Source organism: Diabrotica undecimpunctata, chromosome 7, assembly GCF_040954645.1.
Source record: "Diabrotica undecimpunctata isolate CICGRU chromosome 7, icDiaUnde3, whole genome shotgun sequence".
Classification (NCBI taxonomy): Eukaryota; Metazoa; Arthropoda; class Insecta; order Coleoptera; family Chrysomelidae; genus Diabrotica; species Diabrotica undecimpunctata.
Window position 1 is genome coordinate 110,349,211 of NC_092809.1, and position 25,332 is coordinate 110,374,542.

General features: G+C 31.8%; 1 protein-coding gene across 1 annotated transcript in view; it reads left to right on the forward strand.

The window, feature by feature from the left end:
- Nucleotides 1-444: 444 nt before the first annotated feature.
- LOC140446922 (C-type lectin mosGCTL-7-like) overlaps nt 445-25,332 on the forward strand; it is a 42,963-nt gene continuing 18,075 nt past the window's right edge. The window contains exons 1-3 of the mRNA XM_072539514.1: nt 445-657; nt 7,663-7,742; nt 22,480-22,600. Coding sequence (XP_072395615.1) covers nt 549-657; nt 7,663-7,742; nt 22,480-22,600 — 310 coding nt within the window. The 5' untranslated portion in view covers nt 445-548. The remainder of the gene's footprint in view (nt 658-7,662; nt 7,743-22,479; nt 22,601-25,332) is intronic.

The following is a 25,332-nucleotide window of genomic DNA, read 5'->3' on the forward strand; positions in this document are numbered from 1 at the left end:
GTTTCTTTCATCTTTTTGTATTTATTGCTATTTTGCAGAAAGAGTAATAAATTAAAACATTTTTAACTAGTCGGTTAACTAGTGTTTTATAGGAAATTAAATTTTAAATTTAAATTAAATAAATCATTTTAAATGTATAAGCAAGGAAAGTTAAAAAATAAACAAAGTTTTTAGTAATTTTTAAGTCATTTATTATTATTGAAATTATCACGCAACGTTTTCTGCAAAAATCAGCGACCTCTCACATCCAAATGTCATCGTTTTTTCACAGATCCGACCTTATGTCTAAAGTATTTTCTAAGACAATAAAAATATTATATTTGTGGTTTATCACGATATTTGATAACACTAAGAGGCGGCTAAGAAATTCATTGTGATAAGAAAATATGAAAATTTGTATGGGAGACCCAATGAATCATCATTTATATTTTAATAGTAAGCAAAACCAACCAAGCAAACATTATTAAACAAAAAACCTATAACGTAAGAGGCGATCTTACCGATCGACTACGGTTGAATTAAGAATATTGCAAACTAGTTTAGTAAACATGTTGTGTATCAAGTTTGTTGCTATTCTAATGTTAGTCATCCTATTTTATTTTAATAGTGTGATTGCTAAACTGATTAATTTAGATGAAGGACCAATTGAAGATAAAGGTAAGATACATATTTAATATATATGCAATTATTATTATGTTCTACTTAAAATTCAAAATCCTTAATTTCAAGGTCAATGTTCAAGGATGTTAGTATACCGCGCATTGTTATCTATCTACTACCTTTTATCTTAATCTTCTGGATTTTTTCCTGTTCTTTTTATAATCCATTTCAACTCTGTAATGCATTTTAAAAATCAAATCGTTCTATAGAACCTATTGTTGGATATATTCACAAATAATTAAATCAATTATTTCTTAAAGGGACTAAGCGAAGTTTTGAGAAAAACCGAAAAATGTTGTTGTTTATTTTTTACCTATTTTAAATTTTTTATTCTTTTTTTTCATTAGTAGGGTTAGGTTAAAGGTGTGTATTATTCAAATCAATCTAGAATTTTGGATTTTCTTTATTGGACAGATTTTCCAAAAAAATTAACTTAGGTCCTTTCAAAAATATACATTTTATTAAGCAAATTTAATTTTTTAGGTTTTTATATAGTCCTATAATATGATAATTTTATTGTGAAAAACAGCCACACACATATATTTAACCAAAATTAAAGAAATAATGTAATATAAAACATAGAAATAAATCATTATTCTTACAAAGTTTAAAACAAAATCGAAAAAAAAACATGGTTTTTAGTTCTATTATTTGATTTCTTGATCTTCCAGAAATTTATGATGTTGACGTAAAATTCTTGCTTATCTTCTGGTACCCACTGGTTAAGGTTTTGCAAATGGCCTATTTTTGTTTCCAAAATTTGCACCATGTCTTCAGGATATGCTGGTATTTTGGGCCATTCGATATTAAATTGGCTGTTGTGTTTCGGTAAAGCCAAATGGAAGTGATTAACACCAAAAATGGTATTAATATATACCGTTGCCCTTACATAACCTGGAGTTTCGTAGCTATATACATAATGGTTAAAGGTCCAAATTGCAAAATGAGTTTTTTGAAAACAAGAAACATTTATTTTTGCTTTTGGTACTTGAATTAACAATCATTTCTGTGTACTTATAAATTTTAAATATTCTGTCAAATTTTAGTACCTTTTTATGACACCGAAATACCTGTCATAGGTCAAGAAGGAGTGCCCTCAATGGAAAAATAATGTTCAATTTTATCGAAGCGCCTCACATCTGTAAGGGCAGACTTAATGTTATAATAGTGTGGTTCTTATTTTGCCCAGGGCAGTTGTCACAAAAAAGTTTCAACTTTTTTATGTTGGGTTGTTTATAATTTTTTATATAATCAAGCAAAAAGGTGCATTCTTCATTAGGGCTCTTATTGGCCTGTCCTTCGTGATAAATATAGAAAAAAGAATTTTCTGTTTTAATATTATGCAAAATAAATTAACCGTTAGTTGGGTCTTATAGAAGACTTCTTGTACAGGTATATGTGGTAGATGAATATTTTGCATATACATAGTCAAATCTTAACACTCTTTAACAGTATCCTTTAAATTCGTATCAAACTTGTTGTCCCTTTTTTTGTGTACCAACATTTCTACAGCAGCTACTTTTTTTGAGGCATCTACCAAAGAGGGAATTTTGATTTTTAAATTCAACTCTTCACATGTTTCACTCTTCACAATTCTTTTTACGCATGTTTCTATTTGAGGACGACCAAATTTTAATGTAAAGATAGCTTTGAATGTGCTGACGAATTAATATGTTTTGATGTTCTACATTGCCCGTTTAATATTTTTGCCACACTTCTCTAGAAGTCAAATTATTTTTAATCAATAATTTTATTCACTTTATAATTTTTTTGGATACACAATGCAAATTTAAAAAAGCCCTACAAAACACTTTAACTTTCAGATCTCCAACGCGAATAAAAGGATCAAAAGATACTTCCCTTAATTTATTGTTTTCATTTTTCTGGCTTCTTCGCTTTGCTACATTTTTCTGATGAATCATGAATTATGATGAAAAATTGCATTTTGTAGAAATTCTCAAATACTATTTGCTTTTGCTTATCGTTTAGCTTAGTAAAACACCTTATTTTACAACTAAAAAATAACGCATCTATATACCTAGGCTATTCAATATATAACTTTATTTGCCCGCAGCAACCATCCTACCTTTATAATCTGTACACGCAGTACCACTGACTAGCTTTTTTGATTAAATTTCTTTGGTAATGATCATCATTTCTCACACCTCGCAGTCTTTTTCTAGGATTATCTGATTGAGGTGGCTCCCATTCAGTTTCAGTGCTTCTATTTTCGTCCGAACTAGACATATTGCCAGAAAAATGTGATTATATTACTCTTAACTGCACAGAGTATCGAAGCCGGTAAATCACTGAAAATATTTCGCGACACGAGGCTTGCATTTTAAACCAAAACAGAGTGCAAGGCCAAATATAGCGTGACACAAAGTTCAATATTTGTTTCTTAAAGGGACTAAGTTAGTTTACTTAGGTCTTTTCTGCGCTTCACCATTATTTTCTTACACAGAAATGCAAGTAAGGAACAATCAAATTTAGTTTATTTCTGTACCAAACGGTAGGTTTTGGGTCAATAATTAATTTCGCATATTAAAAGAAAAATGACCGAAATAGCACTTAAGCCCTTTCAGAAATAATTGATTCGATTGTAGTTGAGTTTCGCCTAATAGTACTGATGTACTTAAATTTTCACATTTTAATTTAATTTTCACTTAAATTGCAAATTTCTCTCTTAACCATCCTTCCTTAGCGGCTCTAATTGTTTCCTAATTTTACTATGTATTATCGTATATTTTTCTGTACCATATTTTTTATATTCTTGTATAAAATATATCATGTTAAAATCATTTACAGAACTCAGGTGACAGACCGATCTTTACATTAACGGTATTGTCCATTTGTCCATTTTGAAATGTAATATTTTTTAAGTCACTTTCAGAAGACGCAATTTTATTTTTTTGATGTGTTGGGTGGGGGGGGGGGGGTGATTAAAAGGTGATCCCCCGCTGATAACAAATTATCTTTTGCGACTTCTTTTAACATTTTCTCTGGTCAATATTATACAAAGTTTTTCGATGAGTAGTTTTCATTAGTAATTTGATTATTTTCATTAATTTATCTGGATTTTATAGTGCTCCGAATTTGACGGAGTTCCTGAATACTCATAAAAATACAATAAAAACGAACCATTAGATTTAGTTTTCTAATATATATATATATTTTTTATTCATATAATTTATCCTTTTCTTAATATTTCTATATTATTATTAATTTATTATCGACACGTTTTCTCACCACCTATGAGGTATATTCATAGTCGAATTATTTTCTTCGATTTATTTTAATATTTCCATGATGTTACTGCAGATTTTACCACAGCAATTGAGGCGGCTGTTCGGCAACCACGCATACTTTCATAGTTTCTCTTGCATCTGCAGAAAATTAAGAAGTTCAGAAGTTCGGAAGGTGCTGGAGTTTTGCAACTTTGGATTGGTACATAAATTTGTCCATGCTTGTCTAGCTCCAATCCTCAGGATCACAGTATTTGCTGAACCACGACTTAACTCGGAGATAAACTCGGAGACTGTGAAAATAGGCTGCATCTTATGTTGAAGAAAGCGATAACAAGGTCAATGTATTTTTGGTAACTGTTTCAGCAAGCTCTGATAGAGCAGTTTTGAGGAGGTCTAAGTTTATTTTGTTCTTTTCATGTACAAGCAATTTATCTTGAAATAATATTGAAACTTCACTGATCTCCACTACTTTGTTTCTCCGATATCAAACTTTTCGGAGTACCCAGCAAATATTATACTTGCAGATAGTCCATAGTGTCCTAGTACACACCCAAAAGAATTCTCAAGAATTTTGTTCAAAGACGAATTCCGATTCCTAACTACCTTATGCAACAGAAAACCACCATCCATGGCAAAATGAGTTCTGTGCGTTTTACTAGAGGATCGTTCTACTGGTGTAAAGGCAATAAACAAAGACAACTTAATACCTTTTCTCATGCCATCCTTAGCGAATAATGTCAATGAAAAAGGTGCTAAATCGTATGCATGATATTGTTTGATATCACCGACTGTCTCTTTTGAAATGCCCATCCGTTGAAATAAAAGTAAGAGATTGATGACGATAAGAGATGTTTTGACTTCAGTAGTACTTGTCATAGCACTAAAGGGAAGATCCTTAGATTTGCGATGAAATGACAGTAGCGATATATGTAGGTAGAACAACTGAAATATTAAGTAGAGGGAGAAGAACAGCTAAACTGTTTAGGACAAATTATAACAACTTTTCTACTAACTTAGTAAAAATTAAACATTCTAAAAAATAAACAAAATCGTGGACATTTGAAAAAATTGTTCAAAAACTCACCATCTTTTTGACTTTTTTTGGTGAAAAAAATTGTATTATTATTTTTTGTGGTTAAATTGTGGTAAACTATTATAAAGAAAACCAAAACAAACAAAATGGATGAAGGTTTAATAAAATCAACCGACTAGATCCGGAAAATAAAGCTGTGAGAAAAAATACGTTTTTAAAACTCGTGGAGAGTTAATCTCCGGTAATAATCGGTCGATTTTAAAAAACCTTGACGTATTTTGTTTGTTTTGGTTTTCTATATAGTATCACAATCTGACCAAAAACAAAATAATGATAAAATCTTTGTGGCTAAAAAACGACGAAAAAAAGGTCAATTTTTGAACAATGTTTTCAAATGTCTACCAGTTTGTTTCCTTTTAGGAATATTTAATTTTTCTTGTAAACTATTACGTAAGGGCACTTCTTTTTTAAAAGCCTTTAATTCAAAGAGCCTTTATAGATTTAATCTAGACAGATATTAAATCCACCATGGAGCAGATTTTTGGACGAAAAGTTTTTGGCGCCACCTTTAAAATACAAGACCGATGAAAAAAATTTTTTTTTGTAATCTTCAAAACTTGAATGTTAATATAAAAGAAAGTTCGATTGTTATATATTATTAGTTATGATACAAAAAAACTGTCATTTTTTAGAATTCTGTACGGTAAAAGTTACTTCATTAATAAAAAAAAAACGTCTAAAATTACTCTAATGTCATTTTTGAGATTTGTTCAAAAAGGTATTTTTGTTTATAACTTTTTTATTTTACGATGAAAAGTAAAACAATAAAGTTATACTTTATTTAATTTTCTACAAATAATATTGTATAAAATTTTCAGTAGAGCTGCTAATTTAGAAATACAGCGCGAAACCACTCTGCATTTCCTTTTCAAAAATAGCGCCAGGGGACAAGGGTCCCCTACGCGACCCTACAAACTTAAACTTAAGCTTATACCATACTAACTCACTATTCATATCAAAAAAATAAAATTGCGTTCTCTGGTCTCTTCAATGGATCACTAAAAATTATTTTAAAGATATAAAACAGGCAGTCAGAGTGTTGACCCCTAAAAATCATACGAACAACCTAAATTTTGTCGAGAATATATATTTTGAGACTCCAAAAAAGATGCAAAAAAGTTTACCACTTTTACTCCCGGGTTTACCCCTAAAACCCCCCTCGTAGGGAGATAAAATAAAAAAAAATCGATTTGAGCAGTATCTGTACGTCGTAGAAAAAAAGTTTCAAATAAAAAATGTTGCTGAGATAATTTTAAACAAAAATATTTATTAGCACTTTTCTGTAGAATGAAATGTTCTCTCAGAAATAACGCTTGAAGCGGACGTCGATTTTAAATGTCAGTTACGTGGGCGAAATCAAAGTTCAATACAATTTGTATCAGCTCGACGGTAAAAATTCTATATCTTTTGATCCAAGTGTCCTATCGACAAAAATCAAAATGCGGTTTAAAGGTAAAGAGTGCAGCTTTCGTTTACAGTTTCTGTTTTTGCCGTCAATAAACTCAGTTTTTATAAACTTAGTCTTAGTCTTTAAAATCTATGACATGAAATTTCAATTTTGAGTTGTGGCAGCAAACATAAGGTATTTAAAATATAAATAAAAAAACGCAGAATTTAATGTTTTACATTTCAAACGATCGTGCGTCATGCGAAATGCCTCCAAGAAGACGCTTTTAGGTGCAGTTTATAAAGGAAGTTTGGTTCTTTTGGAAAACGTACTAGGTTTATTGAAAAAAAAAGTTTTAAACGTTTAAGATTGTTTGTTATGTGAAAGTTTAAATCCAACGCTTTTTAAGCATATTTTAAATGCGTCACATTTATTGCCAAAACACAAATCTAAAATTTCATGCTATAGGTTTTGAAGGTCAGGCTTTAGTAATCGAAACTTTTTAGTGGTCACAATAAAAGGAATAGATTGTCTTGATTTTATGAAAATCATAAAAAATTGCAAAAATCGCGCAACGTTCATTTATTTACCTCCTTTATAAATTCTAAGTTTAGTTGCGGCAAAATACAAAAATTGCATACGAAAGCAAACTCTTTACCTTTAAAACGCATCTTGATTTTTTTTGGTTGGACACTTGGATGAAAAGATATGGAATTTTTACTTTTACCGTCAAGCTGATACAAATTTTATTGAACATTGATTTCGCGCACGTAACTGACGTTCAAAATCGACGGTGGCTTCAAGCGTTATTTCTGAGAGAACGGTTTATTTTATACAAAAAGTGATAATAAAAAAATTTGTTTAAAATTATCTCAGCTACATTATTTATTTAAAACATTTTTTTTTGCGGCGTACAGATTCTTGGTAAATCGATTTTTTGCGTTTTTACCCCCCTGCGAGGAGGGTTTTAGGGAGAAGCCCAGGGGTAAAAGTGGTAAACTTGTTTGCATCTTTTTTAAGGTTCGAAAATTAATATTCTCGACAAAATTCAGCTTGTTCGTATGAGTTTAGAGGTTGAGTGACATTTTCGTCTCTGACGATTGGAGTAATACTATTTCTCCTTAACCGATAACCCCATTTCAGTAGGTTGTATGATACCTCACCTTCCTCTGACGTCTTACCTATATACGTATATACTATATGCTTGGAATATGATGGAATATTGTTAAACAAATATAATTCTGGCATTTTATTTTTAAATTATTTTTTTTTAGGTAAACTAGTAGTACCTCAACCAGTTCTAAATTTCATTGAATATGGAGACAAACGATATTATATAGGAGACGTTTTTCAGGTATAATTTTGGCTTAAGGCAAAAAAAATGAGTTTTGTGAAGATAAAATATTTTACGTTTAAAAGTCAGAAAATTATTAAAAAAATAAAAACGTTGGTAAGGTATATAAACATAGATGGCAACCAAGGTTTATAGTTTCGTTTCATTTGCAACTGCAGTAAACATTAACAATGTCAGTGGACAAAAATGCAGTTAGCTTTTCGGACGATATTCAGCTTGTGGTATTGTCTTTGTAACTTTAAACAGACTTGGGTCGAATTCTGCTGATTTTACTGATTCGATCTTTAATTTTTTTAATAAACCGCAAAAAGGGACGTGTACGAAGTCATCACTTTATAGACCCATAAAATTATCAGACTTGGAAAATGAATGGAATGAAACTTGGAAAACACTCTTCTGGCAATTATTTTAAATTTTTAAGTAATTGCCAGGGTGCTGTTTTCCAAGTTTCATTTATTAATTAAAGCTATTTTGAATATTCAAATATACTTGTTTAAATCTAATTTTTCATGGATTAAGTAAGTGATTGTAATCTTACCAATAAGATTACATGATGTATATTTTTAACATTTTGACCAAATATTTGTAACACTGGTAGCTGTAATTACCATCGATATTATATTAGTGCTCATGTAAGTCACATTTTACATTACTATTTTCCTTTCAATCAACATGAAAGGTCACTTATTGGCCTTCTCTTTTAATTTTAAGAACTTCACTAATTCTTCTGAAGGAGTATTACTCTCGTAGATTTGGACGGATGCTGTTTTGTAAGTAGAAAACGAAACGTTTCCCCTAATATATGGAATAAATAGTAACATCTTGCTTTGTTCCTTTTCTCCTCTTATCTGACTGAGATCTTCAAAAGTTACAGTGTGAAAGGAATTTCCAATCCCTTTCTACTCCCATATATATATATATATATATATATATATATATATATATATATATATATATATATATATATATATATATATTGTGACAATTAGGGTTTATAGAAAATGATTTATAAGTTATATACTACATAATATTAGATATTTGGTTGTTTTAAATAAGTTATATACTAGAGAATTTTATAAAAATTATTTATGTGAGGGCATTTTAAGAAATTAGCATATAATAATTGTAAAAAGTTGTATTATAGTAGTTATGATTTTGTAGATATTTTTAAGTGAGCCATGTGACTAGGCAACACACTATACCCTCCATTCCTAAGTGTCATTTTAAGAATTTTACGAATATAAGTGGGGTTATATTGTTTGAAATGTGTATTTTATTAAATTAGAGTGTTAGTTACTAATTTGAAGGTTTATTCTGATCTGAAAAGCCTAAATGTAAACAAAATTATTAATAGAAAAGAATGGAATTCTCTGGATCTCCGGAGATGGCCATGTTTGCGAAATGGTTTGTTCCAGAAAATTCAGACATGTATTAAATAGAATTAAATAGAACATGATATCTTACGAGATGGTTCTAGAATATCCAAAAGATATAAATACCCGTGATTTGGATTCAAGATGGCAGTTTTGGAAGTTTTTAGTCAGAAGTCAGGCCAGTTTTATTATGAAAGTTAGTAGTGAAGTAAATTGTTCAGAATTTCAAGAAGTCAGTCAGAAAAGTTTAGTAAGAAATATGAAAGTTAGTTGGAGTCAGTGAATCAGGTACAAATAGTCAAATTGTTTAATATAGTGAGTTAAATGAAGATTAAAAATTATGCATATAATTTAATGCACATTTATAATTATACACAAATAATTATTGAAGATTAAAAAAAGTATATTGGAAGAAATTAAATTATATTATGGTTGGAGATTAGTATAAATCAACTTATAATAATTGGATATTGGAATATTGAAAAGAAGAATAAATATAAATGCTGTTTGCTGGTGGTGTATAAATGCTGGTGAAGAAAACTATATCTTAAATTGGTAGAAGCTGATAATTGGAAAAAGTAATTTCACAAAAACAAGGATAACCGAAGTACGAAGACATTCAGTGGTGATTAGAATCTATATAGTGGAAAACAGTTCATTTAGGCATTCAGTGAAAGAAAGGTACAAAATTTTGTTAATATAATTTAGTTAATGTCATAACAATTTCAATTTTGAAGATAGTTTGTTTAAATTTTACATTGTCTATAGAATTTAATTAGTTTTATAAGAGTATCAATTTAAAGATAGTTTATTTTAAATTTACATTGGCTAGGTTAGATATATATGTGTGTTTCATAATAGTTATAATAAAGATAATTTAAAAAAGTACTTACAAACTAATTCTTTGAGAACCGCGATAAAAACCCTATATTATTAAAAATACTCATTGCTCATCATTCAAACAAACAACACATCATAACAATATATATATATATATATATATATATATATATATATATATATATATATATATATATATATATATATATATATATATATATATATATATATATATATGTTGAAAATTTAGGCAATATTTTTGTTTTTTCTATGAAAAAAATGCTGTAGGACTTTAAATAATACAAAAATACTGCACAATATTGTAATAAACAAACAAAAATATAGTAAAAATAAAAATTCAGGCACTTGAATGATATGGTTTAAGACAATCCAACCAAAGGCACTTTATAGTCTACGCACTCTATATCACTGCGTTTCTGTAATCCCGTTTTTGAGCACTGTTGGCATCGTCTTCACGTGGTTTTCCTCGGCAAATGACCAACATTTTGAAAATACTCTATGTTCAATGCCCGCCCAATTTTTTTTGTCGCAGAAGAATCTTTTATAAGCCTGGTAGCCAATTTGAATCTATATTCATTTTTATACCCCTCTTTATGGGTTTCATTGACATGTACTGTTTCAAAGTAGTCCTTCCTTTAAAGGCAATCATATTTTTATCCAGAGAAAAAAATTCCATAAAGGTTTTTTTTTTAATTTTTGAATAAGAGGTCCCTTTGTACAACTTCAAGTTGTACAAATTGGGTCAAATTCCCAAGTTCCTCTGGCTGGCATTTGTTGGTTATCATTCAAATGGATATATCTTGGTATTTTAAGAAATATCTTTAGAGGGAAACTATTAGTAATTCTTTCATTATGAAAATTTGGATCTGCAGACCAGTATTTTTTGATAGAAGGTAAACTGTTAAATCCAATTCCTAGAAAAGCTTTCAATGCTTCGAAGGACAAATCTAAATTTTTGTTGGCTTGGACAGCATATAAATTTAACTGTTCTACAAAGGTGCCATTAAAAAAAATATTAAAGAAACTTACTGGGTCTTCAGAAGACGGTATTAATTTCGAACTCAAAAATTCTGCATAATTACAATTTTTAAATTCAGTAGGTATTCTTGGTTCTTTAGATCACCCCTAAAAATCATTGGTAACATTGAAACGAAAGTTGCTTCATCTTCACTTGATAATGAAGCATTCATATTTTTGTTTTGAAGGGGGTTTTCGGGCTGGTAATCTCTGTCTGCTACAGAATCATCTGAATCCTCGTGTTCTAAACAGTCGTAAATTGTAGAGGCGTACGTAGAAGCTTATAGTTAGTTACTATGTCTATTTTGGCTGTACCACTTCCAGACGGAGTAGACGGCAGTATTGAAGGCGAACTTCTGCTAGACGATCTTTCTGATAATGTGTCGGGTTCTACTACATCCTCAGCATCTGAGTCCCCGTCAATCTCGGAATGTTTAGCTTGATCATCCGTTATTTCATATAATATTTTGGTTAACTGTTCAGTTATAAGGGTCCTCTTCTAATACTGTATATTAGAATAGTTTTCGGATATCTGAAAAAAACATGCATGTTGGGTTATTGAAAATATTTGCTGAGCGCAAATAGATTGGTTCATAATGTATGACAAAAATGTACAAGAATGACCAAAACAACATATGAAACCAATTTAGCTTATTTGGGATGGTTATAAATATTTATATTTTAGAGGAAAGTTTGAGGTTACATTTTTTTTAAATATCATATTCAAAATAATTTTCAATTTCCTTTACTTTTGATATATACATATATATATATACATATATATATATATATATATATATATATATATATATATATATATATATATATATATATATATATATATATATATATATATATATATAGTTTGAGTTTAGTTCTTGAACCTTAATATATATTTTTTTAGTGGATTTTCTTGGGCTTAGGTTCATAAAAAAATTTGATTTGGTACTAAGGCATTTTCATATATTTATTCGACGTTTCGGCAGGAAATCCATGCCTTTTTCAAGAAGTAATATTGACTAAAAAAACATTTTATGACAGACATAATACGATTTAAAAGTTAAACTTTTGACTTACCAAGCATGTAAAAATTTTGTTACTAAAAAGTAGACGTCACAATTAAAATAATATTAAAAACATAGGACATACCCACTAAGTCACTACATGTAAAATATATTTTAGATCTAATGTGTTGTTTATTGAAGTTAGTTTATCGTTTAAACAACCAGTTATTTTAACATCATAGGCGTTCTGAGATTGTCTTATTATGTGTTTTTAAATTAAGTTAAAATATATTTTGTTCAAATTTTTGACATCTTTTTTATCATTTATTGCATTATTATTTTTTTTTTATTTGTATAGACTCTAGAAGCTCTCTCTTTTTCCTGTTGGGTTCACTTTTTAGGATCTTGGTTTTCTCAAAATCAAATTTATGTTTTTTTTCGTTTTCATGTTTTGTGAGGGCGGTTGAGTTTTTTTTGTCATATTTGTGGGAACGTATTCTTGAGTTAAGTAGCTGACTGGTTTGTCCAATATAAACTCCATCACAATTCGAGCAGGGAATTTCATATACAACATGCGATCTTTTTAATAGAGGGGTTTTTGTTTTTAATCTTGTAAAATTCTTTTTCAAAAGATTGTGCCCTTTATGAGCAACCATAATATTATGTTTGGACAGAAGATTTGCAATTTGTTCTGATAATCCTTTTATATAGGGAAGAGACATATAGTTTTTCTTTACCGTGTTGGTTTCATTGTTATTATTGTTATTGTAAAATTTATGCAGTCGCGATTTGAAAGTGTTGTCGATAAGGTGGTGTGGGTATGAATTAAGTGTTAGTGCTGTTTTTGCTTTTCTAATGGCCTGAGGTCTATTAATAGGATCGGATAATCTAATAGCTCTATCGGCGAGTCCGATAACTACTGATTTCTTTTGAGACAGGGGATGATGAGAGTTGAAATTCAGATATCTCGATGACCAGGTTTTTTTGGTGTACCATGAAGTAGTTATAGTGCTGTTTTCTCTATGTAAGGTCAGGTCCAGAAAATTAATTTGATGATTTTTTTCAATTTCTAATGTAAATTTTAGTTTTTGGTGAAAGTTATTGAATTCATTTAGTAAAATATCCATTTTATCCTCTGGTGCTGCGCTCAAGCAGTCATCTATATAGCGATAGAAAAAAGGTATATCAAAATCTATTTTATTTAAAACAATTTCCTCTAGATGCTCTAAAACTAATTGAGCGATGGCACTGGATATGCTAGCACCCATAGCACATCCATCTGTTTGTTGGAAGATTTTGTTTTTATATAGGAAATAGGTTGATTTTAATGTTGTTTCGACTGCTAGCAGAAATTCTTCTAGAGGGATGTCTGTGAACGCTTTGATTTCATTCCACTTTTTTTTAATAATGTCTTTCGCTAAAGCTATTGGAATATTGGTGTATAAAGATACCACATCGAGAGAAACTAATTTAGAGAAACTAAATAAAGAGAAAAAGAACAAGAGGTACAAGGGTAATACCAGAGATAATTAAAGAGTAAAGGGTACTTACTAAACTAATTAGTAGTTTTTATGGACTTTACTTATTTTTTTAGGGACCGAAGTTCAGGCGATAGTGTCTATTTTCCACGCAGAATCCGATCCTTAGCCTCAGCCTAAATAAAAATAAGTATCGTGGCTAAAACTAGTAATAATAGGTGGTTCAAGCGTAGCACTGGCTCTGTTAGGGACGCTAACTGACTTATTATGTAAGGTGATAAATTGAAAAAAAAAGGGTTTTGAGTTTCATAACTGCAAATCATTTTATTTGCAGTACAACTGTTTTTCAGGCTTAACACGCTTTTATGATATTTGTATGACACAAATTTAAAAAATACATACGGAAATTTCGTTTCTATCAGTTTCATGTACACCATTGCTTGGTACTATAGAAGCGTAGATACAGAGTGAGGATATTGGGATGGGAATGGTAAAAATAATTTGAAAAATGGAACTTTTTACAAGTTTCTAACTCTGGCCATCTTAATTCGCTGATGTCCAATAGACCTCATTTTACTCTTTTTAATTCCTAGTTTGCTTTGTCGAGTTTTCCAGCCATAAATAGACATTTCATGTGCAAACTTTTATTTTAGATTTTATTATTTGTAGACTTTCTTCATGAGATTCTCTCATGTTTGAGACCTGAGAGGCCTCGTGGTATAAATATGTCTCACATCTCCTTCCCAATCTTGACCTCTACTTTCCATGATAGGTAATGTCTTGCAATTAAAGTGTCGATTCTGTAGAGTTTTCTGAGGATACTCAATGAGTCCTTCTTGTCCGCCTCCGGGTCGATTTCTTGATCCCAGCACAAAAGATTGTCCTTTCTTTTGGCAGTAAGGTTAGGCTCGATGTAGATTTGCGTCTTTACTAGTATCGTGCACGCTGAGAGCAAGATGTGTGCGCTTGGTTTATTTTTTTTCCCGTCAATACACATTAAGCAGTGTCTCGGTGTCTTCAGTCTCATTGCGCCTCACCCGCAGCATGGATGATCATAGGCAACGGGTTGCATTTACGTTTACCGCAAAAAGTATGTGTCTCTTGTCTTCTTAATCCTGTAATATTCTGATGTCGTAACCCATGAGGCATGCTGGTTTTTTAACAGTAACAATAAACAGTTCTATATCCACGTTGAAATCTATCGCGCAGTCAATGTGTACTCGCTGACTGCCTAGCACAGACTACAAAGCCGCCCGAATTGTTGTGGAAGCCGCGTTCACGTGGCGACGTAACAGAAAGTGGTGTCCTCCCAGTCCACGCCGCTTGCAAGTCTCTTCTTAGTAGCTTGCTCGCCGCAGCTCTGTTCGAGTGTACACAACTCTCATGTACCGCTGAACCGCAGCGATTGCACGCAGCTTACCCACGCTTACACGGTAAGTGTGCATCGAGCAAATTACGGTGCAGCAATCCCAATCAGAAATTTTGTCAGGATTGAATTTTTCTATAAAAGAAATAGGTACTATTAAATTCACTAGTAATTAAATTCAGTTATTTTCGATCAATAAAGCAGTGCAGTATGGTTGTAAAAGTTATTAAAGAGTCTTAAAAAGTACCTTCGTGGGTTAAAACCTTTAAGTGGCACAGTGCAGTACGATAGTGGGAGAGTCTACAGAAGATCCTCATCGTTCTCGAACGTTTACATACTACGAAGTCAGTGTTTACATACTACGAACCCCAGAATTCTACGAAAAGTCAGTGTTGAAGTGTAGAAATCACTTCAACACTAGCAATTTATATGACGAAAGGCGATAAAAAGAAAGCGAAAGAAAAAAACCAGTTCCTTTGAAAACAAATGCACCCAAGCATCATCATTTATCTGTAAGCAAATTTAATCTTTTTTCTAATCATAATTTAATTGCTTCACAAGCTTCATCTCTTAGAATTAGTAATTCTCTTTCAACTATTAGTAAATCGATTATCGAACCTGGTGCTGCTTCTATTTCGCAAAATACCTTAGCTTCTTAATTTAGTTTAAAAGCCAACATTAGTTCTTTAAGTAATACTTTAAATAGCATAGATATACCATCTATAATTATTACTCCCACTAGTCAATTAAATACTATGGCCGTGGCACCCACTCCTGCTCTCGTTTTCGATGCCAATTAAGATCTTTCCATCGTACCTGATTACGATGGTAACACTAATGAACTTCACAACTTCATTGAAGTTACTACAATGCTTCTTAATCATTTCTGGGATCATAATAATCCCGGTAACTTTCAAAATCACATGATAACTCGTGGTGTAATAATTAAAATTAAAGGAAAAGCTCGAGAAGTCATTTCCGTATATGGGTGTAAAGATTGGCCCACAATAAGAACCACACTAATTTATAATTTTGCCGATCAACGTAATAGAAAAAAATTTACTTACAAGAGACATGGTAAACATAAAGCAAGGACCCAATGAAACTCCTCAACAATTTCACGAGAAAGTTATGTTACTTTTGAACAAAATTGCGAATCACATCGAACTACATACCGACAATGCAGATGTAAAGAGGAGTAAAAAGAACTCCTTTTAACAACAGGCCCTAACTACGTTCTTAGCAGGATTACGAGAACCAATGGGATCAACCGTACGATCTATGAGGTCTACAGATCTTGCTTTCGCTCTTCAATTTATCCAGGAAGAAAACAATATTAGATATTTGCAGAAAACAACCAATTTTTCATTGCCAAATAAGATTTCTACACACATACAACCCCAGAGATAGCCGCAGTTCACAACATCACCACAATGGCAACAACCCATGCTCAGGCGACAGTTGCATCAACCATTTTTCGAAAATAATCCAGGACCGTCCCGACCACAACAGCCAACATTTACCCCAAGATGGACAATACAACCCGCTCGATTCCAACCACCAAGGCAGCAATTTATGGCAAACACACAACCTCCGATGTCTGTAAGTATAGGTCAAACGGGACATAATAGAGGTTCAAGCTTCAGAAAGGCCACAGCTACAGCAACCACACACCCCAAAGTTCACCGTGGAAGAGCTGTTTAACATTTAACAATAAGACGAAAACGGTACCAATGCCTATTATGGAGAAATGCATATTACTATCCAAATCAGGACGCATATTCAGATGATTACCACGTAGAAGAATACCAAAATGCCCAATACGAAGAAGAAGAAGATGTAAGTTTTCCAAAACTCCAAGAGGAAAACGAAGATACATAATCAAACTCAATTCCTATTCAGACAAAAAAGAAATTCCATACATCGAAATTAAAAATCCTCCCCTTAAACTTCTTCTTGATACAGGGGCAATCAAATCATTTCTTAACCCCGAAATTGTATCCAAATTTTATAAAAATTTTATCAAACACGAACCGTTTTTAGACAGTCTAATATTCCAAAACCATTCACAAGAATATTGTGCCGAAATTCCAATCTTTCCAGAATTTAACTCTAATATTAATTTAAAATTCTACCTTTTTAAATTCCATAAAACATTTGATGGTCTTATCGGCCTCGATAACTTTAAACTTCTACAAGCACATCTTAATTTTCCAGCATCCACACGAACTAGAGCATACTCAGTTCTCCCTATCTTTTATTCTAAAACCAACAAAACACAATTTTATACAATTCAATTGGAACCCAGAACAATCACACAAGTACGACTTCCAGTAAAACAAACAAAAGGCACCATACTTATATCAAAACAAGAAATACAGAGAGCAATTCTAAGAGAAACTCTCAGTGAAGCCTGCAATCAACTAGTCTAGACCGAAATGATCAACAACACTGATGAACCAATTCAAGTAGCACTCACCGATCCTGTTAGAAGCAATCCAATAGATCTTCATGAATATCACCTGTATACTTCGGACATCATTTCTATGGAAACAGAAACAATAATAGCGATCCTTTCATCAGAACAGATCATCTAAATCCAGAAGAAGAGATGTACATTAGACGTTTATGCAGAAAATTTGCAGATATAATCCATAATCCGGATGATACTTTAACATTTATAAATCAAATTAAACACCATATAAGAACAACGGATGAATAAGTTTTCATAAAATCTTATCGATATCCACACGTACATCGAAAAGAGGTTCACAAACAGATAACATCAATGCTGCACCAAGGCATCATCAGACCAAGTCAGTCACCCTGGTCATCTCCAATTTGGGTGGTACCGAAAAAACCAGATGCCTCAGAAAAAAGTAAATGGAGAATCATAGTCGATTACAGAAAGATAAACCAGAAGACTATAGACGATAGGTATCCAATGCCAAATATCACGGACATCCTTGATAAAGTCGGACATTGTCAATACTTTTCCACCCTCGATCTAGCCAGTGGATTTCACCAAATACAAATGGCAGAGAAAGATATACAGAAAACAGCATTTAACGTGGAAAATGGCCATTATGAATAACTTAGAATGCTTTTTTTTAAGAATGCACCCTCTACATTCCAGAGAATAATAAACAATGTGCTTAAAGGACTCAGGAGAAATCTGCTTAGTATACATGGATGACATTATCGTATACTCAACCTCACTTCAGGGACATATGGTCAACCTTAAGAAAATCTTCGAAAGACTACGAAAAACTAGGTTCAAAATACAGATAGATAAATGCGAATTTAAAAAAAAAGTTAAATTTTTGGGTCACGTCGTAACTCCCGAAGGAAAAAAAAACAAAATTTAAGCAAAATCAAAGCCATCATAGACTATCCCATACCAAAGACTACCAAGGAGATTAGAGGATTTCTCGGACTACTTGGATATTACAGAAAGTTCATCAAGGATTTCGCAAAAATAACAAAACCGCTCACCTTATGTTTAAAGAAAGATGCCAAGATAGAACAAACCGAACAATTCCTTAACTGTGTCAAAATCTGCAAGAACCTGTTAACCAACGAACCACTTCTACAATATCCGGATTTTACGAAGCCTTTCAATCTCACCAGAGATGCAAACAACGTTGCTATAAGTGCTATCCTGTCACAGGGTCCTATAGGACAATACAAACCCATTGCATATGCATCAAGGACACTCAACGAGACCGAGCTTAAATATTCTACCATCGAAAAGAAAATGCTTGTAATTGTATGGGCTACTAAATATTTTCGACCTTATTTATTTGAAAGGAAGTTTAAAGTTCTCTCCGATCACCGATCACTTCAATGGCTATTCTCTTTGAAAGATTTAAACTCGAAACTCGTTAGATGGAGACTAAAACTTGAAGAATTTGATTATGAAGTCATATAAAAAACAGGAAAATCCAATAATATGTTGAAATCCACACTAAAGAAGTAAGTACCGTTAACGAGCACGTAGAAGAAATAATCAGTCTATTATCCAGAAAAGAAGATGACAACATATCCATGATCAACCATCCAAACTCAGTATGCGATCCAGATGAAGTAGCTCCTATGGATGACTTAGACGAAATTATCAAAGAAAAACAAACATCCGGCCTAACTGCAGAAGAAATGGAAGTAATAAACGAACTTCTACAAGAAGAAACCCAAAGGATTGAAAGTCAGCCAACAAGTTCGCTACACCAAGAAGACGCAACACAGATGGTACCCAGCATTCTACAGAGGAAAACCCAAAACTCGGAATTCCAATCAGCGAAAGACTATTGAACTGTTATAACAACCAGATCATATTCAAATTGGTAAATTACAATCCTGCAAAACACATAACAGAACAGTGCTTCGTAACAAAGAAAAGAATGCACGTCCAACGAGGTAAAAAGGACTTAAAAAACGGTATTTTCAACTGCTTCAAGAACTACGTCGACACAAAAAAGAAATATACCATCATATTAGAAACTGATGAACTCTACCAATCTGTCTGCAACATACTTCGAGAAACGTTCAAGAATTCTGCATTTGATCTTGTAAAATGCAACAATTTACTAGAAGACATGAGTTGTCCAGAAAGACAGAAAGCCATCGTACAAGACTATCACCAAGAAAAGATAAATCATAGAGGAATTAACGAACAGAAATTCAAATCAGAAAACACTATTACTGGCCAACGTTGAAAAAGGATATAGAAGATTATATTAATCCCTGCGATACTTGTCAAAGAAACAAATACGACAGAAACCCCGACACCAACGAAACCACTGAAAATTGTTCACATACACACATTTGAAGCAGCAGGACAAAAATTCTTTAACATTATAGACGCATTTTCAAAATACGGTCAAGCGTATCCAATAGAAGGATAAAACGCGATTAATATCTTAAACGCATTCCTGCTATTCATCACCCACCATGGACTACCACATATGATAATTTTCGATAGTGTAACTGAATTTAAAAATGGACTTGTGGACAAGAATTTGTAGACACTCACAAGATCTTAATCCTCTACATAACACCTGATAACCCGCAATCGAATGGAATGGTCGAGCGCTTTCACTCCACAATTATAGAGCATCTTCGAATATTAAAAGAAAAAAAGAAAACACTTAACATTAAAGACCAGATGCTATACGCCATTATGGCATACAACAACTTTATTCACTCAGCTACCAAACAGAAACCCATCAACGTCCTTAATGGTCACTTAGATGCTCAAGATCCATTCGACATTGATATTAATAAAACACTCATAAATAATTACATACAGGAGCACAGATTGAAAACAAAAGAGATGTATAAAGAAATAAATACGAAATTGCAAGAGAGCAAACAGAAAAATATTTAACATATAAACCCAGCACGAAAATCTACACTCGAAAAACAGTGAAACGAAACAAACTGCTCCCCAGATTTTCACCTTAAAATAGTCAAAAACACCAATCCTGTTACTGTTGATACCCAAGATACTACAGTGCATAAGAAAAATATTAAACATCAACCACCAATAAAAACTAACCGCAAAAATACTTAAAAGATGTATCTCAGTAACAGCCCAAGAAGTGAAAATCCAGGACCTTCGAGACAATCCAGGGATCCTTCCAGTTAAGCTTGTAGAAGCCAGAATCCAAACTAGCACCCATGATTTCATCCACTATTTACAATTGAAACCAATAGTACAAGAAATCGAAACATTGGAATATCAATATCAAACTACAACCACAGCTATAGAAAATGTACTAAGTCAGCCATACTTCGACAGTCTACAGAACTTCGACAAAAAATTGCAATATCTTCTCAAAACAGCCCAAGAGAATCTCGATTTAGTTTATCCAGCAACCAGAAATAAAAGAGGCCTTATCAATGGATTAGGAAATATTATAAAATCCATCTCAGGAAACTTAGATCAAGAAGACGCAAGACGAAAGATACGATGCTGCAATTCAGTCAGTCGAACTCAATCAACAAAACATTATTAACAACATCAATAACCAATTAAGCCTTAATAAGAACGTAATGAACAACTATCACGAGACAGTGGCACTACTAACCAACAATCAAGAAATAATAGCCGCAGAAACCAACAAAATCCCGACAGACTTAAACCAATTCGTCTTTGATTTCAACCATTACATGCAAGTTCAAAACGTTTTAGACCAGATGAATTTAGCCTTACAAACCATTATACAAATATTAGATGACCTACAGACAGTAATCACGTTCGCAAAAATCAAAACTCTCATAATGGACTTATAAAGCTAGACGAAATAATATGGACTAGCATAGAAAATGCTAGGACATCATCCAGCTTCTCAGCTACCATACCTCCAAGAAGAAGACCTTATGAGATATTACGAGTTAGAAGAAGTAGGTGGTTACTACTCCAACCACTCTCTAGTCTTTATCTTACATTTCTCCATTCTTTATTCCAAAGTATTCACATATTTTCATCTATATTCAATTCCATCCATAAATAACACAATAATTATTCCACCTGGACCATATTTAGCTTCTAATTCAGAACTTTTCCAATACATGGACCTACCATGCAGAAAAAGTGAACCAAAGAACTTCAACTGTCCAGAGAAGTTCCCACAGAATAATACAGAAACCGACGACTGCATCAATCAAATCCTAAAATTATCCAATAATGCCGCCCAATGTCGAAACGTGCCGATCACAATTAGCACAACAATTATCAAAAAATTATAGGAAGCTCACTATATTGCTGTTTTCCCAAAAGCTACCAAAATATCCACTCACTGTTCTACTTCCAAAATTAAAGTGCCCAGAGGAACATGTCTAATAGAACTACCCCCAGGATGTGAGTTTAGAACCAACAACGAAGTTTACATCAACTCCAAAGCCACAATAAAGGAAGAACCGTTAACCCTGCCAAAAATAAATTAAACTTCAAGGGGAATATCCAACAGTAGAGCCTTTAAAATTAGATAGAATCCAATTAGATGAACTACATAAACTCTCAACAAAAGAAGAAAGACTCCAACCCGTGTCTTTAGAAACAATGGATGATTATCGTTTATGGACACCACCATTATATATCCTGGGAACAGCCCTTATCATTATTTTGGTTTACAAATTACGAGAGATATGGAAAAAGAAGACAACTGAAGAAGAACAAGAAGATAAAGCTGAACCAGAATCTATAACTTCAGTTTTGTTTATCCCTTACAAAACTTCCCAAGTGGATGGAGAAATTACGGTGCAGTAACCCCGAAGGTCAGCCATCCCAATCAGCAGTTTTGTCAGCATTTAATTTTTATATAAACAAATACTATTTTAATTAAATTCAGTTATTTTAGATCAATAAATTAGTGCAGTATAGTTGTAAAAGTTATTAAAGGGTCTTTTTAAAAGTATCTTCGTGAGTTAAAACTTTTAAGTAGCATTATACCGGAAATCATTCGCTGATATGCGATACCATCTGTAATTATTTGTTCCAGCCCTAATTATCAATAAAAAGGAAGTGCTTACATACTTATTTCAGTTGACGATTTCGTCTTTTAAATAATTTATATTTTCTTTGTACAAAATGAGGGTTTCTTACTACTGACTTAATATTAATACTTATTTTTACAGGGCAACTTTTTTAGATCAGAACAATTCTGCGTACAGAATGGGATGCATTTAGTTTCGATAACCTCCGTGGAAGAAAATGACTTCCTAAAACATACCATTACAAAACGGAGTAACAGTTCCGGTAATGTAAATTATAAAATATATTACCATTGTTTAAATATGACTAGTTAGACAATTCTTATGGAACAAACGTTTGACTTTTACTCTGCCGTCATGTAGCGGCCTCTAGTCATAAATTTAAAAAACTATTAACAGAAACTTAATTCTCGGCAGGATTCTATTCGAGTATATTTTTACCTGTCTCATGACTAAGGCAAACCTGTACACGGATGCCAGATTGTGAAGAAAATATAAGACTTTAATAAAATGCTTATTGTTATTATCGTTGTATGCGTCTAGTGAAAGATAACTTGACTATTTCGAGCGAATATTTCAAATTGTTTTTATACTTTGAGACTTGCTAAATCTAAATCGGTTAGTAATCTATTTAAATAAAGTAGGTAAATGCTGACTTTTTTTAAATTTTTATTAGTTTATCAGATATTTATTTTGGTTATATGATTTGCTAGAAAAGGATTAAATATTTAATTGAAATACACTCGATTGCTATCGTCTTAGAACACTCATGCGGAGGTTTATTTTTTAGTCAAGACTTAAGTTTTATCATTGTTTAAAAAAGAAAATCTTTTTAAACAATGGTTTTATGTATGTTTTGAGAAAATTAAATTTTCAATCTTTTAATCTTTAAAATGACGTTTGAAAATATAGTAAATTTATGGGTATGGTTTTTTGATAATGGTTTTGAAACAAATAAACACATCGATATGCCACAACAAGAGGCAACACATATTTAGGGACAAATTAATCTATGTGTTGGGATAAAAGGAATAATAATTAACAACACTTTAATAAATAGTATCCTTTATTTTATTTATTTATGTATTTTATAATATAAACACCAGTTTTGTATTTCTGTTTACATAAATGAGAAGTTTAAATGAATGAGCTGTTCATTAATGAAATAATTTTAAATTACAAAGTGATAAAGATACAATTAGTGATAAAAATTGATTGTAACATTGTTTTCATGAACTAAAATAAGCAATGTATGTAGTGCGAAACACTATTGGCACCGTGGATGGTTGTTTTGCTATCGAATACGTATGAAAAACGCGTGGTGTCGTTAACAAACCTTCCTCTTCTACCTCACTATATTTTTTTGGTTTGCATTTAGATAGTTTTGGTCAAAATGCTTACTGCATAGAAATTTTTTTTTTAAATCGGGTAGCTCCAGACTTTCCAATGCAGCATTACCTACAACAATATTATTATTAACACAACTGAAAAAAAAGCAATTTTCTGCACAATAAAGTAAAATAACAATTTAAGTTCTGTATTCAAAATATAAATAACTTGGCAGTTGTGCCAACATATTTTTATATATATATATATATATATATATATATATATATATATATATATATATATATATATATATATATATATATATATGTATATATATATATATATATATATATATATATATATAAGAGTAAGAAAAAAGAAATTTTTTAGATAGGAAAAAAAAGATTCCATAGACTACCAAAAACAAATTTTTTTTGGTAGTATGGGTATGGGTATGGGATCTAGTCTTTCACCCATTCTAAGTAGCTATATCAAGGATGATGTTATCAGTGATTGTATCAACAATTGTACTTTTTTCATTCCTTTTTTTAAAGATATGTAGATGATTTAGTTTTGGCACTTCCTAAACACAAAATTATTGAAATAGTCAACATTTTTAAGTATCATAATCAACATATACAATTTACAGTTGAGGAAGAGGTAGACAATTCTCTAGTTCCTTAGAGTAGGTTTCAAATCCAGTGCTTTATACAGGTTGGTGAATTGTTTGCAGTTGGTAAGTTTGGTATGGTTGATTCATAGTTGTAATAGTCGATGCTTCTCTTCTAGTTATGAAGTCTAGGGAGAGATGACCAATAAAAGATTGAAGTTTATGAAAAGTCGTTTTGCTCTTTTGCTCTAAGTTTTGTCAAGTATCCTCTACCGACTTTTTGAAAACGAATTTCGAGATTCGTTAGCTAGTTGAATTGGAGTGACTTCAGTCACCCCATGGTTGGTAGCTTCTTTGGCAAAATGATCTGCTGTTTTATTACCAGTAATTCCGGTGTGAGAAGGCAGCCATATGAGAGAGACTGTTACATCGTAAGCAGAGAGATTTTGGTATATGTCATGAATGTTTTGAACTAATAGGTGCTCAGTGAAAATTGTATTGACTAAATGGATATATGAAAGAAAATCTGAACAAATGGCAATATGTCTGTTTTGATGTGAGATACATTTAAAAGCCAACACAATACTATATAGTTCACCTGTGCAAACGTTGCATATTAAGGGTAACCGAGATGATCTTACAAGTTCATGTTTTGTGGTTACTGCACAACCAATACCAGTGGTAGTTTTAAAAGCATCTGTATAGAGAATTAAATTCTAAAAATGCTTTCTTTATAAGAAGGTTAGAAAATTCAAGTTTGTTAAAAATAGTGAGTGAGGTATATATTGAAGGGATATCTTTAGCCCAGAGGGGAAGTAAAGGTAGAGGAAATAAACTAGTCAGAAAAAGGTCAATATTTTTAAGTAGTGGACAAATTAATTGAGGTATAGGTTTTATGATAAGGTGTTGGTTATTGTTAGTGGAAGAAGACGGCATTGTGGCAATTAGGGAATGAACAAGATTAAATGGAATTGCAGATGTTGATGCAGCATACGAAAGTAGAAGTGATTATCGTCTTAGGGTAGGAGAAAGTTCATTAGACTAAAGCAAAAAGCGCT